Raw genomic sequence first — 15,048 nt, 5'->3', positions numbered from 1 at the left:
AACCAGGAAAATCGGGGCAAACTCGGACCCATTTGTCACCCTGCTCCTTGCTCCCTTCTCCCTCAGCCCCGCTGCGCAGCGCTCCTGCTCGGGCCTCACCAGGCCTGACCGCCCAGCCCTCGGCCATCAGCATCTCCCTCCCCACAGAGCCAGGTTCTGCATCTTCCAGTGAGTTTGTGAGCAGGGCCTGGAAACCAGCGTGGTCAGGGCATGCGGGGGCTGGTTTCAGGCACAACCTCGGGGTTTATCTCCCTCTCCTTCCTCATCCCGCTCCCTCTCTGGCTGGAAACCTGACCCTTTGGGTGGGGATGTGAGTGCAGGTAGTTTTCCAAGAGGCAGGTGCCTTGGAAGACCCTCTGTTCTCCAGCCGGGCCCAGCCCCCTGCCCCTCACTCTCCAGGCTGCCTGCGGCTGGGGCAGTGTCCATGTCAGCTCAAGCGTCACACACCTATGGCCAGGTCAGCCCGACTCCACGACCCCAGATGTGGTCCGCTCACCACCTGGGGCTGTGAGGCCAGCACCCAGCTTTGAGCTGCATTGTGCACCTCTCAAGCGTCATCAGGGTTCCTGACAGACATCTGCCAGCACCCCCCACCCCTCCAGGCTCGTAATTAGAATCGGGCCATTGGCTTTGGGCAGGAATATCACAGAAGCAACGCTGCCTCCTCCTCAGTTCACTGTATCATGAGGTAACAAGTATCGCTCTGTCCCGTGACAGTGATGTCCCCTCTGATCGCGGTGCTGAAGGTGCCGTCTGCCAGGGAGCTGTGCTGGCAAGTTAACGCTTCCCCTTCGCGCTAGCCAACCGCGTGTGTGCCCAAGCCAGAGCACAGTAACCGCCTCTGCTCTGCTCTGTGCCCACAGCCAGCCCCACCGAGCCGAGGTCCTCGCCGTCCCCGCCCCCTAGCCCCACGGAGCCCGAGAAGAGCTCCCAGGAGCCCTTGAGCCTGTCGCTGGAGAGCAGCAAGGAGAACCAGCAGCCAGAGGGGCGCTCCAGCTCCGCGCTGGGCGGGAAGATGTTCTCGGGCAGCCAGGCCTCGGGGGGCATCCAGGAGATCGTGGCCATGTCCCCCGAGTTGGACACGTACTCTATCACCAAGAGAGTCAAAGAGGTCCTCACGGACAACAACCTAGGTACGGGCGGCGGGAGTGGGGGATGCTGCCCCTGCCCTGGCTGGCCCCACGCCCCTTGAGGAAGGTGCCAGCACTGAGTCCCAGGGACCGTGGGCTCAGCCTGCAGTCGGCTCCATGTGAGGCGTCTGTCTGACCTTGTCCCCAGGGGCGGTGACCGCAGGCCTGATGGGACCTAGAACCCTTAGCCCACGGCTTTCAAAACTTCCTTCCTGCAGGCCTCTGAGAATCCCAGCCACAGCAGTGTCTCCATCCAGGGCAGGCCCACATCTTGACGCTTTCCAAACACAAATGCGAATATTCATACGCCTCCTTTCTGCTTTTTTTTTTCCCCTGTATCAATGAAATTGCACACATCCTGCCCTGCAGCTGACTTTTTAAAAATTCATACTGCTTTGTGACAGCCTCCCACACAAGGCCCGCTGTATCTCTTGGTTCTTTTCACTGTTGCAAAGTGTTTCACACCACGGGTGCCCCACATTTCTACGCAACTCACAGGCATTTTGGTTGTTTCTAAGTTCCTGCCGCTCTGAAGCCACCTGTCTGTACCTTTGTGCCTTTGGGCAGGTACAGCTGGAGGGTAAATTCTAGGGAGTGGAAATGCTGGGTCAGATATGCGTATATTGAAATTTTGATAGAATCTGTCAGATGATCCTCCGGGTGATAATGGGAAACAGACGAGCCAGGTGGCACTAACTTGTTCCCGAAGTTTGCAGATAATTTCTGGGCTCCCTTAGGAGTGATGAACCTCTCAATGTGAAAGAGAGCATTTCAGTTGACAGTTGTCTTGTTCCACCACCCTCCTAATGCCTCTCATGCAGAAAGGTCCCCCCAGATTCCCTGGGTAACTCGTGTGTCTGGTCTCCCCTCTGGGTTAGGAGACACCACAGGGCTTTCCCTGTGTCTCAGCTGCTCCTGTCTCCCGGGAGCAGACGTCTCTGCCCAGTGGGGTAACAGGGCGCCCTCCCCGTCCCCAGGGCAGCGGCTGTTTGGGGAGAGCATCCTGGGGCTGACGCAGGGCTCTGTGTCTGACCTGCTGTCCCGGCCCAAGCCCTGGCACAAGCTGAGCCTGAAGGGGCGGGAGCCCTTCGTGCGCATGCAGCTGTGGCTGAACGACCCCCAGAACGTGGAGAAGCTGAGAGACATGAAGAAGCTGGAGAAGAAAGGTGAGCCCCGGGGACCCCGGGATCCTGCGAGCTGTGGCCCAAATAAACCCAGGCCCCCGTGTTCGTCTCAGCCTGGTGTGGGGTGGAAATCGCAATCCCACCAGACAGTATAAATGAAAACAATTATAATATTGAAAGTTAAAGTAACTGAACATGCTGTTCCCGTGACAATCCCAGTTTCCCATCTCAGCTTCCCTCCACCTGCCTGTTGTTGCTCTGGTCTTTTGCCAACCCCAGTTGCACATTCTGTTTTGTGTAGAATAACTCGGGTGCAGGCCAGAGGTACAGGGGTGAGAGGACTCACCAGAGACAGAGTGGGGAACAGAACAGGCAGATTGAAATACACTGCTGAGGGGAGCAGCAGGGAGACAGGAGAGGTCTGTTGTGCCATATGGGTAGCTCCCTGGCCAGGGATCAAACTCAGGCCACAGTGATGATAGCCCTGAGACTTAACCCCTAGGCCACCAGGGAGGACCCCAATTGCATATTCTTCAAAACACTCTCTCCCTGTGATCCCCAGTCCTCGCCCATCGCCCAGAGTCTACTCCACAAAGTACAAAATTGACCCAGCAAAGGGAAGAGATGATTCTCCCCAGTGGGAGTGAGCAAGGAGAGCGCAGGCTCTGGCATCATCTCATAGTATCTCTCGTGCCTGGGAAAGTGAGCTGGTGTTGAGACTTGCCATGCATCTGCCCAGTCTCAGGCTGTGCATAAGGGATTTCTGGACGTAAAAACACTGTTTTTTAAGGAGATACAGAGTTGGAAGATGAGATAGAGTTGAAAAACTGTAGTCTGGACACCTGGGCAGTTCAGGGTCAAGCCAGGCTGTGAGGGGCGCTTGAGGCAGCCAAGGAGAGCTGTTGACCTCAGACAACTGCAGTTGTGAACGGCTGCACTTCTGCTGTGTGCCCTTGGGCACGTGACTTCCCCTCTCTGTGTCTCTTCTTAACCACAAAATAAGGGTTGATTGGCAGTGGGTACAGTGTGGTAACACACATCCGAAGAGGTGTGATTCTAGACCTCTCAATCATACAGCGTCGTAAACCAATGTTACCTCAATAAAAACTGAAAATAATTTTTTTTTAATGTATAACACACACCAAAAAAAAGAGCTGATGATAGCATGTACCTCAGGGCATTGCTGGGAGGGTTAAATGAGCCTGGTTTACATCTTTATTCTAAAGTGGCCTTTTTTTAAATCACATTTGGACCATTTGGAGTTGAGATACCTTATGCAATTACTGGGTTGGTTAAAGTAATATTGTGACCCCACCGCCAGCAAGACTAGTAAAATTCAGTGATAATGCTGACAAGCAAGAGAATTTTGCAGAGGGTTCTGCTTGAGGCCTTAAACCCTTAACACCTGGGCGCTACAACCAGGCTTCAGGGCAGGTAGACTCTCCGGCCTCCCACAGGTGTGGGCAGGCCAACATCAGTAAAGGGCCTGAAAGGATGTGGAAGGAAAGCAGTGAGGGGGAGGAAAGGATACCACTGGGAGCAGGCTCCTAATTTGGGGGCTCAAAGAGCCATGAGGGGGGCTGGCCGAGGCTGCATTCTCAGCCTGCCCCCGCCTGCCCCAGCCTACCTGAAGCGCAGGTACGGCCTCATCAGCACCGGCTCAGACAGTGAGTCTCCAGCCACGCGCTCCGAGTGCCCCAGCCCCTGCCTGCAGCCCCAGGACCTGAGCCTCCTGCAAATCAAGAAGCCCCGCGTGGTGCTGGCGCCCGAGGAGAAGGAGGCGCTGCGCAAGGCCTATCAGCTGGAGCCCTACCCCTCCCAGCAGACCATCGAACTCCTCTCCTTTCAGCTCAACCTCAAGACCAACACCGTCATCAACTGGTTCCACAATTACAGGTGAGGCCGCTGGGGGTGCCCACTGGTAGGGTGGACAAGGGTCTGGGCCGGACCCCACCCTGTCCTGGGGCCTGGAGGGAGCCCTGCGTGGCCTCGGGGAGATGGGGAGGCTATTACTAGGTGCGTGGATTTGTCTGGATTTGCCTCCCACCATCGCCAGCCCGGGCAAGCCACTCTCTCCTCCCTGCGCCTCGGTCGTCTACCCTCTAAAACGCAAACCATGACAGGGTCTGCTTGGCGGTGTCATCCAGAGGATAAGCGGGCTGACCTATTTGTGTGAAATTCTGGCACATAGCTTGTGGTGGCGTGTGATGTGATTCTTGTCACTATCTCTGTTATGACTTCACCCAGCTCGTTCTGTGTCTGCCTTCGAGAAAGGAGCAGGAACTGTGTTTGGGGCACAGGCTGAGCAACCCTAACTAACCACTGAGCCTTATGGTGGAGGCTGATTTGCAGCCCTGGGCCTCTCCTGAGGCCCAAGGAAGCCCCTGTGACACCCCCTTGGTAAGTGGGTGATTCCTGTTTCTGTGGTTGTGTCCCCACGCACCGGTCCCCAGAGTGGAGAGTTGCTGGCCTGCAGTGGGCTGGGCATCCTGGGAGTTCCATCCCAGGGTTGGCTTGGGGCATTGACTGGGTTCCTGAAGCCAGCCGAGAGCCCTTGGAATTTCAGGGACCATGTCTGAGGTGCCCCCACCAAACCTCCTGAGCAGAAAATGTGGTGCCAGAGAAGAAAGTCTTTCCATGCTTTCCAGGGATAGAGAGGTCTCCGATTCCCCAGGGAGAAAGGAAGGTGCCTGGAAGACTGGAAGCCTCCTCTCTCCGAGGCCCTGCCATGGGCATTCACACAGACCTGAGTTCAAGTCCCACCTTAGCTGTGTGTTCCTGGGCAAGTCACTTTCCCTCTCTGAATCTCATTCCTATTTTACACATAAGGAACCTCATACCCCACAAGACTGGACTGAGGATCGAATGGAAAAACTGCAGGCTTAACCACGCTGTAAAATAGGACTTGTCCTCTGGCTCAGACCCAGAGCCTGCCAAAGGCCAAATGACATGTCTCCTTAAAGCCTCATATCCTTCTTCCCTGCCTGGGAGGTAATGAGGTTGTCCTCTCCCTCTTTTGTTCCCCATAGGACTGCATATTCACTATTATTCAACATGTTTACTCAACAAATATTTGCCATGTATGCACAGTTAGCCACATTCTGGGGAAACAAGGGTTCCAAGCCATCATCCCTGCCCTTAGGGAACTTAAAACTGAACCGGGTAATTCCACAACAACCTAATAAATGCTATTAAAAAAGAGAGAGAGAGAGAGAGAGAAATAAGAGACTGAGAGAAAGGGGAATTCTCCCTGGGGAAGCCTTTACAGAAGAGGTGACATTGAACTGGGTTTTGAAAGATGAATGGAAGTTTTTACCAAGGGACAGAGAGAATTCCACCCCCAAAAGGAACAACTCTGAAAGAGCAGTAATTATAGAAGAAATTTGTTTCACTTAACAAGTATTTATTGACTACCTACTGTGTACTAGGCACCAAAGAGAAAACAAAGTCCTTGCTCTTAGCATCTCTTATAGACCAGTCAGGAAGAAGGTCACTGTTAAATGAGAATCATGTATTAATACATCAGTACACACTGCAGTGAGTTCTGGGAAGTGTGAAGAACAGGATATTTTGAGAAAAAAGTACTAGGAAGGCCCTGCTGTAGATTTGGGAGTCAAGAATTTAAAGGTCTAATTTATACTAAAGTGTGAATGACTAGTAGCCTCATATTTATACTTGATCTGCAGTTTGGAAGTTCTAGTAATAGAACTTCAAGTATTGAGCTATCCCAAATTTCCTCAGATCACACCTCAGTGAACCCCACTAGGGATGTCCCTGGTCCTATTACCTCTTCCCTCTAGGGGGAGCTAGGGGACAATGAAGTCCCCCTAGAAGACTGGGAAAGCCAGAGGACCCCCTCACAGTCCCTCTGGGCTCAGGATCCTGGGATGGACTTGGATAGGAAGTGGGGGAGGCTGGAGAATGTAGCCAAACTGCTGGGTTCTGGGCCTGCCTGCATGGCTTGCTAGCTCTGACTGTGACGGTGCCTGTGCCTCTCCAAGCCTTGTTTCTTCAGTGATGGTGATGAGACTGGTATCCCTGTATCAGGTTATTGTGGAAAATAATGAAATAATCTGCAAAAAGTGTTTGGCCCAGCGCCTGACATATAAGACCCGTTATTGTGATGTTTGCAACTACAACTTATAGTTGTTAGTGTTATATGTTAGTAACATGTACTTTATTATTAATAGAAATGGGCAGCGGGCTATAGCATTGAAGGTGCTGAGGAAGCCTTATCGCTCTGTGACCTTGGGCAAGTCATTTGATCTCTCTGGACCTCATTGGCTATTAGGAAAATGTTAAATGGGGTTAGACCCATTTCCGCCCCATCCTGCTCTGAACATAACACAGTGCTGACAACAGAGAGGCTGTTCAACTAGAGAGAGAACAGGTTCTGAACTGCAATTCAGGGTTCCCAGGTTCTGGCTGCAGCACTGCCAATGTGCCATGGCGACCTGGACAATTACACTTGCTGCCTTCTGTGCTGATGCATAAGAGTCTCTCCAGGGAAGAAGCAAGGAGTTGTTGCCACATACTAGATCCAGGTTTGACCCTGTGGGATGGTGCTGTCCAGTAGAAATATATTGCGAGTCACATAGGTGATTTAAAATATTCTAGGAGCCATTAAAAAAATGTAATTGTAATAGTGTATGTTATTTAGCCCTGTGTATGTGTATGTATATATATATAACTATTTTAGCACATAATCAATATAAAAACATTAATTTACTTTTTTGTTGTATTAAGCCTTCAAAATCTGGTGGGTGTTTTCACCTTATCACACTTCTCAATTCAGACGGGCCACATTTCCAGCCACATGTGGCTACTATATGGGACCACGCAGGTCCAGCTCATGAGCTCTGGAATCCCGCAGTCCTGAGTTCAAGTCCTGACACTTCCGCTTACTGACTGTGTGACTTGGGGCAAGTCACTCAACATCTCTCAGCCTTGTCCCCTCCTCTGTGGGGCGCAGATAACAAACAGCACCCACCTTGTAGGGTTGTTGAATGGACTTACCAAGATGCTGCATGTGAAGAAGTTTAGTGCTTATGAACCCCCAGGGGAGCGGGTGGAGTCTAGAGCTGTTCTCTGGACTGAGTCCTGGGCTGGTAGGGCCCCCGTCCAGCCCCTTGCTCACCACCATCTCTGCCCCAGGTCCCGGATGCGCCGGGAGATGTTGGTGGAGGGGACCCAGGATGAACCAGACCTTGACTCCAGTGGGGGTCCTGGAGTCCTCCCGCCAAGCCACTCCCACCCGGACCCCACACCGAAGAGCCCCGACTCTGAGGTCGAGGACCAGAAACCTACCGTGAAAGAACTGGAGCTTCTCGAGGGCCCTGAGGAGAGCGCCGCAGCCCTGGCCGCCCAGGAGAAGGCCCAAGTGCGGATTAAGCAGGAGCAGACCGAGGAGGCCGGCAGCCAGCCGCAGGACTCAGGGGAGCTGGATAAAGGCCTGGGTTCCCCAAAAGAGCCGCCTCCCGACCCCCCGGGGAACAACGATGGACTCCCCAAAGCAGCCTCGGGGCTCCTCCTTCCAGGTGGGCCCACCCCAGACTGCCCCTTGCTACAGCACCCCCGGGAGAGCGAGGGGGGGGAGCGGCTACACCCAGACCCTCTAAGTTTTAAGTCGGCTTCAGAGTCCTCACGCTGCAGCCTGGAGGTGTCTCTGAACTCCCCCTCGGCCGCCTCCTCCCCAGGCCTCATGATGTCTGTGTCACCTGTGCCCTCCTCCTCGGCCCCCATCTCCCCATCCCCACCCGGCGGCCCCCCAGCCAAAGTGCCGAGTGCCAGCCCCACTGCCGACACAGCCGGGGCCTTGCACCCCAACACCAAGGTGAACCCCAACTTGCAGCGGCGGCACGAGAAGATGGCCAACTTGAACAGCATCATCTACCGGCTCGAGCGGGCAGCCAATCGGGAGGAGGCCCTGGAGTGGGAGTTCTGAAGGCGGGCGAGGGGCCGGGGGGCACCCTGGGTGGCCACCTCCCCTCCCTCGCTCCCTCCCAGGCAGGCCGGGTGAGGGCGGGAGGAACTGAGCCACCGGGGTGGACAGCAGCGCTGCGCCGGCCCCTCTCTTGTGATCTCCTGCTTCGACGCTGGAGGGCAGGGGTGCCCCTCGCCAGGGCAGCATGCCGCCTCCAGCCTGGCCCCGCTCCAGCAGCAGAAGCCACGGGCGCCACCTTTTCACCCAAAAACTCCAAACTCTTTTAGAAAAATAAATATTTATAGACCTCTTTTAGATATTTTAATAAAGGATCCTTTGGAATTTATTCCCAGCCGATGCTGTTTTGATATTACAGAGAGTTATAAAATCAGGATGCTGTCACAACTGTTGCGAAGTATACACTGAAGTTGTGTCGTTTTTGCCACTAGATGAGATTAAAAGAAGACAATTGCTCAAAGCCATCACAAAACACTCTAAGATTGACCAAAACTTAGATCACCTTTGAACCGAGGTTTTTTCCCCCACGTCTGTGAGACAGCGTTTGGCGACTGCCCTCCCGGAAACCGTGCCGAAAGGAGAAAGTCCGAAAGACTCTAAATGAAAAGCCTCGATGCCCTTGGGGGTGCTTCACTCTGGGGGGCTCTTGGGCGGCCTTGAGAACGCAGAGCATCGAGGGCCGCGCCGTCCTTCCGATCGCCTGAAGCCCTGGGCCCCGCGGCCACGTGTCCACCCATCCACCTGCAGACCAGGTGCGTTCCCAGAGCCTTTGGAAAGCCAGGCGTGGGGGGCAGGCAACTGCAGGCTGGTGGGCGCTCGGGCCAGGGTGACCGCGTGGCCCAACCTGAGTCGCGGCCCGGGCGCAGGACGCCCCCCGCCGGCACCCGCATGGGCATCGCAGACAGGACCGCGTGTTTTCAGAAAGCCGCGTTGGCCATCACGTTGGCCATCGCACAGGCGCCCAGCACCAAGGGAGTCATCTGTCCAGAGCCCCAGCGCCCCGTCCCGCCACCTCTGTCCAGTCCACCCCGATGCGGTCGCAGGGGTTGCCCGCAGCTCCGGGTCTGCAAAGCGCGACGGGGGAGTTCACGCAGCCTGTCTGCAGACTCCCCGGATCCAGCCCGCCCTCCTGCCCCCCGGTGCAGGACCTCTGGGGAGCAAAGACAACCCCCATCCCAGAGGAGCCCCTCCTCCAGCACCGTGGTTCTAAGGGGAGAGTTCCCAGGTGGGCAGGATCAACTGCCCTGTTGATTGTGGAGTCTCTCTCGGTTTTGTTTTTTTTTCCAAACTCTCTGAGGGAAGGTTGAATTGGGTGACACCCCAGCTGAATCCAGAATGACGGTGAAAACATGGCCTTCATCGATGCCAGTCCAGTGCCAGGGGCAGAGATGGCAGGCAGGGGTTTCAAGGATGCAGCCAGCTTCTTGAAACTGGCAGGCGAAACCCAGCGACCGAAGGGAACAGCCAAGGGCTCTTCCAGAACCCCCAGCCCGCCTGCCCGGCCCCGGCTGCAGCCCCACACCACTCGAAGAGCGACAAGGCAAACCCCGCAGGAAAACCTCCTTTTCCACACACCCAGGCTATGCATTGAAGAGTTTTCCACTGTATACATTTTTATCCAGAGGAAGGTATTTTTATATTTTGACAATAGGAAACCGTGACCAATTTTCAGAGTCATCAAATCTGGAGCAAACGTAACATCTTCGAGCCACCACCGCCCTGTCGCAATTAAGGCAACTGTGGGGGGGACGCACCACTTTTTACTGTCAAAACCCACACCACAGTGGGGCCCGGGCTTACACGCAGACTGCGCTTCTCGGAGAACTGAGGCTGGCTTTCGGGTGGCGGGATTTGATTAAGCACTTAGTATGGTCTTCTGAGCACGGAAATCCCATCGTGCTTAAAGCCAGGGGACCGTGAACAGCTTCGTCAGGTTCACCATAACGGTCGAAACAAAGCAAAAACCCACAAAACCGTTTCTATGAGAGATTGATGAACTTTGTTTAACATTAAAAAAAAAAAGAAAAAAGGAACACGTTCTGTAAACGCGTCGCTCAATACAGAATTGTATGATGATGTCTGGGTGTCCTGGTTGCTTTGTTCTGGAGCTGGGGTGGGGACTGGGGCGTGGGATCGAGCCCTTAGCGTGTTTTACAAGCCGCATCACATAAAAATCGTCCTGACCAGCTTCTCCTCAAAGCCTGGCCTGGCTGCCCGCCTTCCAGCCTGCTCCAGCCGCCTGTGGAGTGGCGCCCCCTGGAGGCCACCGTGATTTGCCTCCCCTGTGCCGCCTGCCCCGGGCCTGTGGGCATCTCAGTTGTCCAGTGCGCCGTGGATTCCAGCAAAGGAAGATGGAGGGGTTGCGACCCATTTCTCCACTCAGGGCAGCGATGAGCTGGTTAGACTCTGGGACCTGGGACCAAGGAGCCAAGGTCACCCCCCGCCCCCACATCTGTGGCCGTGGGCCCTGGGAGAGCCAACTCACGGCTGTGCCCACCTCCACCCAGTCTCCTATGGGGAAATGCCCGGCGACTCCTCCCCTTCCGCAGCTGGAGAACTAGGGCCTCGTCCCCTTATACATGGGGGTTCATGGCTTCGTCGTGAGGAGCAGTCGCGTGTGAAACTCCTGAGAGCCAGTGCCCATGAGCACCCCGCGGTTTCACTAGATGAGTGGGCTGGGTTCCCCCACCTGGCTGGTGGGTCTCTCCGCATCAAGCCGGAGGGCTTGACCAGTAACTTGCGTGTCCTGAGGCGGCGTTAAGCGTTACTCAGCCATGAGCCGAAGCCACGTGGCGTCCCAAGACAGGCCTTTCCTCTTCCTCTGGAAAAGCTTCCCCTTGCCCGTTTTTCCGCTGGTCCTTGCAGTGGGAACTAACCCTCCTCCTGGGTCAGGAGGACTTGTCACTCCCAACCCTGCAGGAGGGCCCCTGGGAGGCCTGGGCAGCGGGCAGGGTAGCAGCGAGGAAGGGCCGGGGTCCCCATTAGCCCCGAAGGTCCTGAGGTGGCCCATGAAGGGAGAGATTCAGGCAGCCTGGCATTTGCGCATGGGGAGAAGGCTGGGAGTCAGCTGAGAAACCAGCTTTTGGTCCTGGCACGACCTCTGAAGCTGTGTGACCTTGGGCAAGTGCCTAAACTGCTCTGTGCCCCAGTTTTCCAAGCTGCAATGTGGGGGTGATAGTAACGGTACTTTCCTTGTAAAGTAGTTATAAGAAATCAAGTAAAGCCAAGAACAGACCCTTGGGGCCCTGGATTTGTTGCGCCAGAGAAGGTCAGAGTCTGAAATCCCCAGGGGGTGGCCCCATGATGTAGATGGGGGGAGGTGAGGAGGCAGCAGCACCCAGACACAGCCCACCTGAGGACTTGCAGAAGCAGGGACCCCAGCCTCTGCCCACCGGAGCTCTATGTGGGCCATCAGCTTTGGTGTTGACACTGTCTGCAGGCCCGTAGGAAAGGGACCTGCAGGAAAAAAACACAGAAATTCAGAGTTCTGAACTAGGGGCCACAGGAGAGCAGGGAGTGGAACGACCAGGAGGAATGAGAAGGAAAACAGGGAGGGCCTGGCAGGAAGTGGTAGGCTTAGATCAGGGGCAGTTCAGAGTACAGAGCTGAACTGGGGACTCCAGCGGGGACCATGAGAGCTCGAGTAGTGAGGTCCAGGAAGGCTTCCTGGAGGAGGCATCTCTGCTGACACCTGAAAGCCAATGGGAGTTAGAAGAAAAGCGGGAGAGGCGGACAGGAGAAATAGCAGGCAAGATATGGGACAAGGACAAGAACATGGGGAAAGGTGAGCTGCCTCCCATCACCTCCTCGTGAATGACCAAGCCAGACCTCACCTGGCTGATCGGTGACCATGAGAGATTCTAAAGGCCAAGCTCCCCATAGCCAGGGCTTAGTGTGTGTTGCTATGGAAACCTGGCTCCATTTGCAGGTCCCTGGAAGCTGAAGTCACCCCCTTCAAACCCAAGCCGTGGGATCCAGGCAGGGAACTGACCTCTATGACCTTGACCAAGGTCACGCCTAACCCCAGGTAGGTAGCCCCACCTGCCACAATGACTGGGCTAAAGCAGCGGATATTTTTAATGTGTGTGACCCTCTCCAGCCCCCAGGCCACAGTTGTTAAAGGCCCTGGCTTTGAGCTCAGCCTGGCCTGGGTTTGAGACTCCACGCTCAGGAAGCCAGAGGGCGCTTCCGTGAGACTCCGTTTCCTTAGTGTCAAATGGATGTGATCATAATAGCATCTATGGACACCAAGGCTTAGTGGCTTAAAACAAAAAGCCATCTCTGCAGGCCAGGAATTTGGTGATGTTTGACTAGGAGTTCCGGTTCCTGGGTCTTGCAGGTTAGCTGTCGGCCAAGGCTGCGGTCATCCAAAGGTTGGGCGGGCTGGAGGACCCCCTCCAAGGTGGGCTCTCATGTGGCTGGCGAGCAGTGCTGGCTACTGATGGGACCTCCGCCAGGCCTGCTTGAGCGTCCTTACAACATGGCAGCTAAGGACCCAGGCAGAGGCCGTAGTGTCTTCTAGAACCTAGCTTGGGAAGCGCCCCTGTGGCCTCCACAGTGTTCTCTTGCCACACGGGCAGCCTGGTTTAGTGCAGGAGGGGACTGTGCGCCAGGCTGTGGACACAAGGAGGCAGGGCCGTCGCGGCCATCTTGGAGGCTGGTTACACACGGCCTTGTGAGTATCTTTGAAGGTTAAATGAGCATTTCTTTTTTTATTTTTTTAAAGATTGATTTATGTATACAAGAACTGGGGTACAGGCCAGAAATGTAGGGGGTGAGAGGATTCACCAGAGACAGAGGGGGGAGCAGAACAGGCGGGTTGACGGAAATACACTGCTGAGGGGAGCAGCAGGCGAGTCAGGAGAGGTCTGCTGCGCCATGTGGGTTACTCCCTGGCCAGGATCGAACTCATGCTGCAGAGGCTGCGGGTTGCTTCATAGTGCTGCTTCTTAACCCCTTGCGCCACCAGGGAAGCCCCTAAACGAGCATTTCCTCAGCTGTGGTCCAACAATCCCTCGTCGCCTACTCAAAATGCAGCTTTCCTGGCTCTGCCCCAACCTACTGATCCCAAATCCCTGGGGTGAAGACCAGACATCATAGGTTCAGTAAATTTAGCGTTGTTGGCGTGCCAGGTCATGGGAAGAAGGTTGTCGAAAGAGTGGGAAGCAAATATTCCTGGTGTCTTGGCCTAGTCAGGTGCTGTTGGGTTCAAAGAAACGGATCAGTTTAAAGATGGGCAAGTGCTTTTGGGGAGACCTTGTTAAATCGAAAGGCAGGACAGCCAGGTGTCGGCACTGCCCTAGTCTTTCTTGATGTTAGTTCACTCTCCAAAGCCCCCCAATTTAAAATTAGTCCCCGATTCAAAATTCCCAGGACCCTGATGGGCTTGTCCAGGGAATGGCTCCTGCCCATTGCGGCTGTGGTCAGGGACGGAGAGGTGGAGAGAGCTGGGGCAGGAGTGGCAATGATGGGCAGCTCTGGGCCTGACCCCAGGGGTACATGGGAGGCAGGCCTGGCCCCTGCTGTCAAGGAGCTACTATCCAGAGGCGCCCTGCCCCAGAATTCTGGACCCACCACTAGAGACGCCATGATAACAGGGCCTGGGCCATGGAGGACTGCACCTGGTAAGAAGCCAGGCCTCGGACCCAAGCGCAAGCAGGCCAGGCCAGGCAACCCTGACCCTTTGGCAAGGAGTGGGTCACCACTTTGAAACCATAAGTAGAAAGTAGTTCATGGACCCGCCTTTTAAAGCCATCAGAAAGTGGGGTCCTGCCACTAAGTGTAAGCCATTTGCCCTGTTACTGTGGTGGAAGAGTTTTGTTTTAGATGCTATGATTCTAGAAACTGGCCTGGCAGGCAGGGCCTTTTTCCTAACGAGGTCTGTGTGAAGTGACCCTGGGAGGAGTTGGGGGAGCCGGCTGCCCGCACCAGAGGTAGCCGGGGAGCAGGGACAGATCTTCTGTTCAGGGGAAAAGGTGCAGGGCTGGGAGGGAGTTCGTGAGGCTCAGTATTTGTTTGCTCTTGCAGAAGAGGCGAGATGAGAGGCTTCCTGGGAAATAATGAGAAATAGCAGCCCCTCGACTGTCACGGTGGGGGGGGGGTCCCCCTCTAGCCCTCACCTTTACCCTCAAGCCAACAACCACCCTCAGCCATTACCCAGGGCCATGCTCCTTAGAAGCAGCAGCTGCGGTCACTCAAGCTTACCCATTAGGAAGCCTCTGGCTGCAAATAAAAAAGTCCCTCTCAGAGCTTTAAACAAGGTTACTGAACAGACGTCCGGAGTTAGGGCAGTTTCCTGGGTCCACTGATTCAGCGGTTCCGAGATATTTTCAAGTGTATATGCTAAAGCGGCAGGAAACACTTCCCTGAGCGTGGCGGGCTTCATGCTCACAAGATGGCTGCCACGGCTCCCGGCATCAGACATAAGCCCAGAAAGCACTGAAGAGCTCTAGTATCTCTAGAAGCAATAAGATCCTTCCATTCCCGTCACATTGTTCAAAATTGGGCCACACAGCCATCCTTGAACAGCTTAGCCAACGCCTGCCAGTGAGATGGGGGCAGAACAGCTGGCTGAACTGGACTTATTTAGGGTGGATGAATGTACCCTAACCTCTGGCCAAGTGCCCTCCTTGGGCTTCTCATCCCGTGTCAAGTGGCTTCTCAGTTACGTACAGTATCCCGCGGAAACTAGGGAAGACAACTTCCTCTGCCACACTTGTGAGGTGGTTCAGTCCTGCCCTGGTGGAAAGGAAGCGCTGACGTGTCGGCAGGTGGCCGCACGGCCCTCTCCCTTGCAGCTGGGCCTCTGAACAGCCCACCCCTACAAAGCCAGGCGGGTGAGGGCACACCTGTG

At 55.1% G+C, this 15,048-nt stretch overlaps 1 protein-coding gene across 5 annotated transcripts in view; it reads left to right on the top strand.

The window, feature by feature from the left end:
• Positions 1 to 9,124, top strand: part of CUX2 (cut like homeobox 2) — a 234,547-nt gene extending 225,423 nt beyond the window's left edge. For all 5 annotated transcript variants that reach the window (XM_054695336.1, XM_054695335.1, XM_054695334.1 and 2 more), the window contains 4 exons: positions 864 to 1,133; positions 2,108 to 2,296; positions 3,877 to 4,150; positions 7,409 to 9,124. In XM_054695336.1, coding sequence (XP_054551311.1) covers positions 864 to 1,133; positions 2,108 to 2,296; positions 3,877 to 4,150; positions 7,409 to 8,198 — 1,523 coding nt within the window. In that variant the 3' untranslated portion in view covers positions 8,199 to 9,124. The remainder of the gene's footprint in view (positions 1 to 863; positions 1,134 to 2,107; positions 2,297 to 3,876; positions 4,151 to 7,408) is intronic.
• Positions 9,125 to 15,048: the final 5,924 nt, after the last annotated feature.

This window comes from Talpa occidentalis, unplaced genomic scaffold (genome assembly GCF_014898055.3).
Source record: "Talpa occidentalis isolate TD23 unplaced genomic scaffold, MPIMG_talOcc4v2.1 talOcc4.14, whole genome shotgun sequence".
NCBI lineage: Eukaryota > Metazoa > Chordata > Mammalia > Eulipotyphla > Talpidae > Talpa > Talpa occidentalis.
This window is presented reverse-complemented; position numbering and strand designations above follow the sequence as displayed.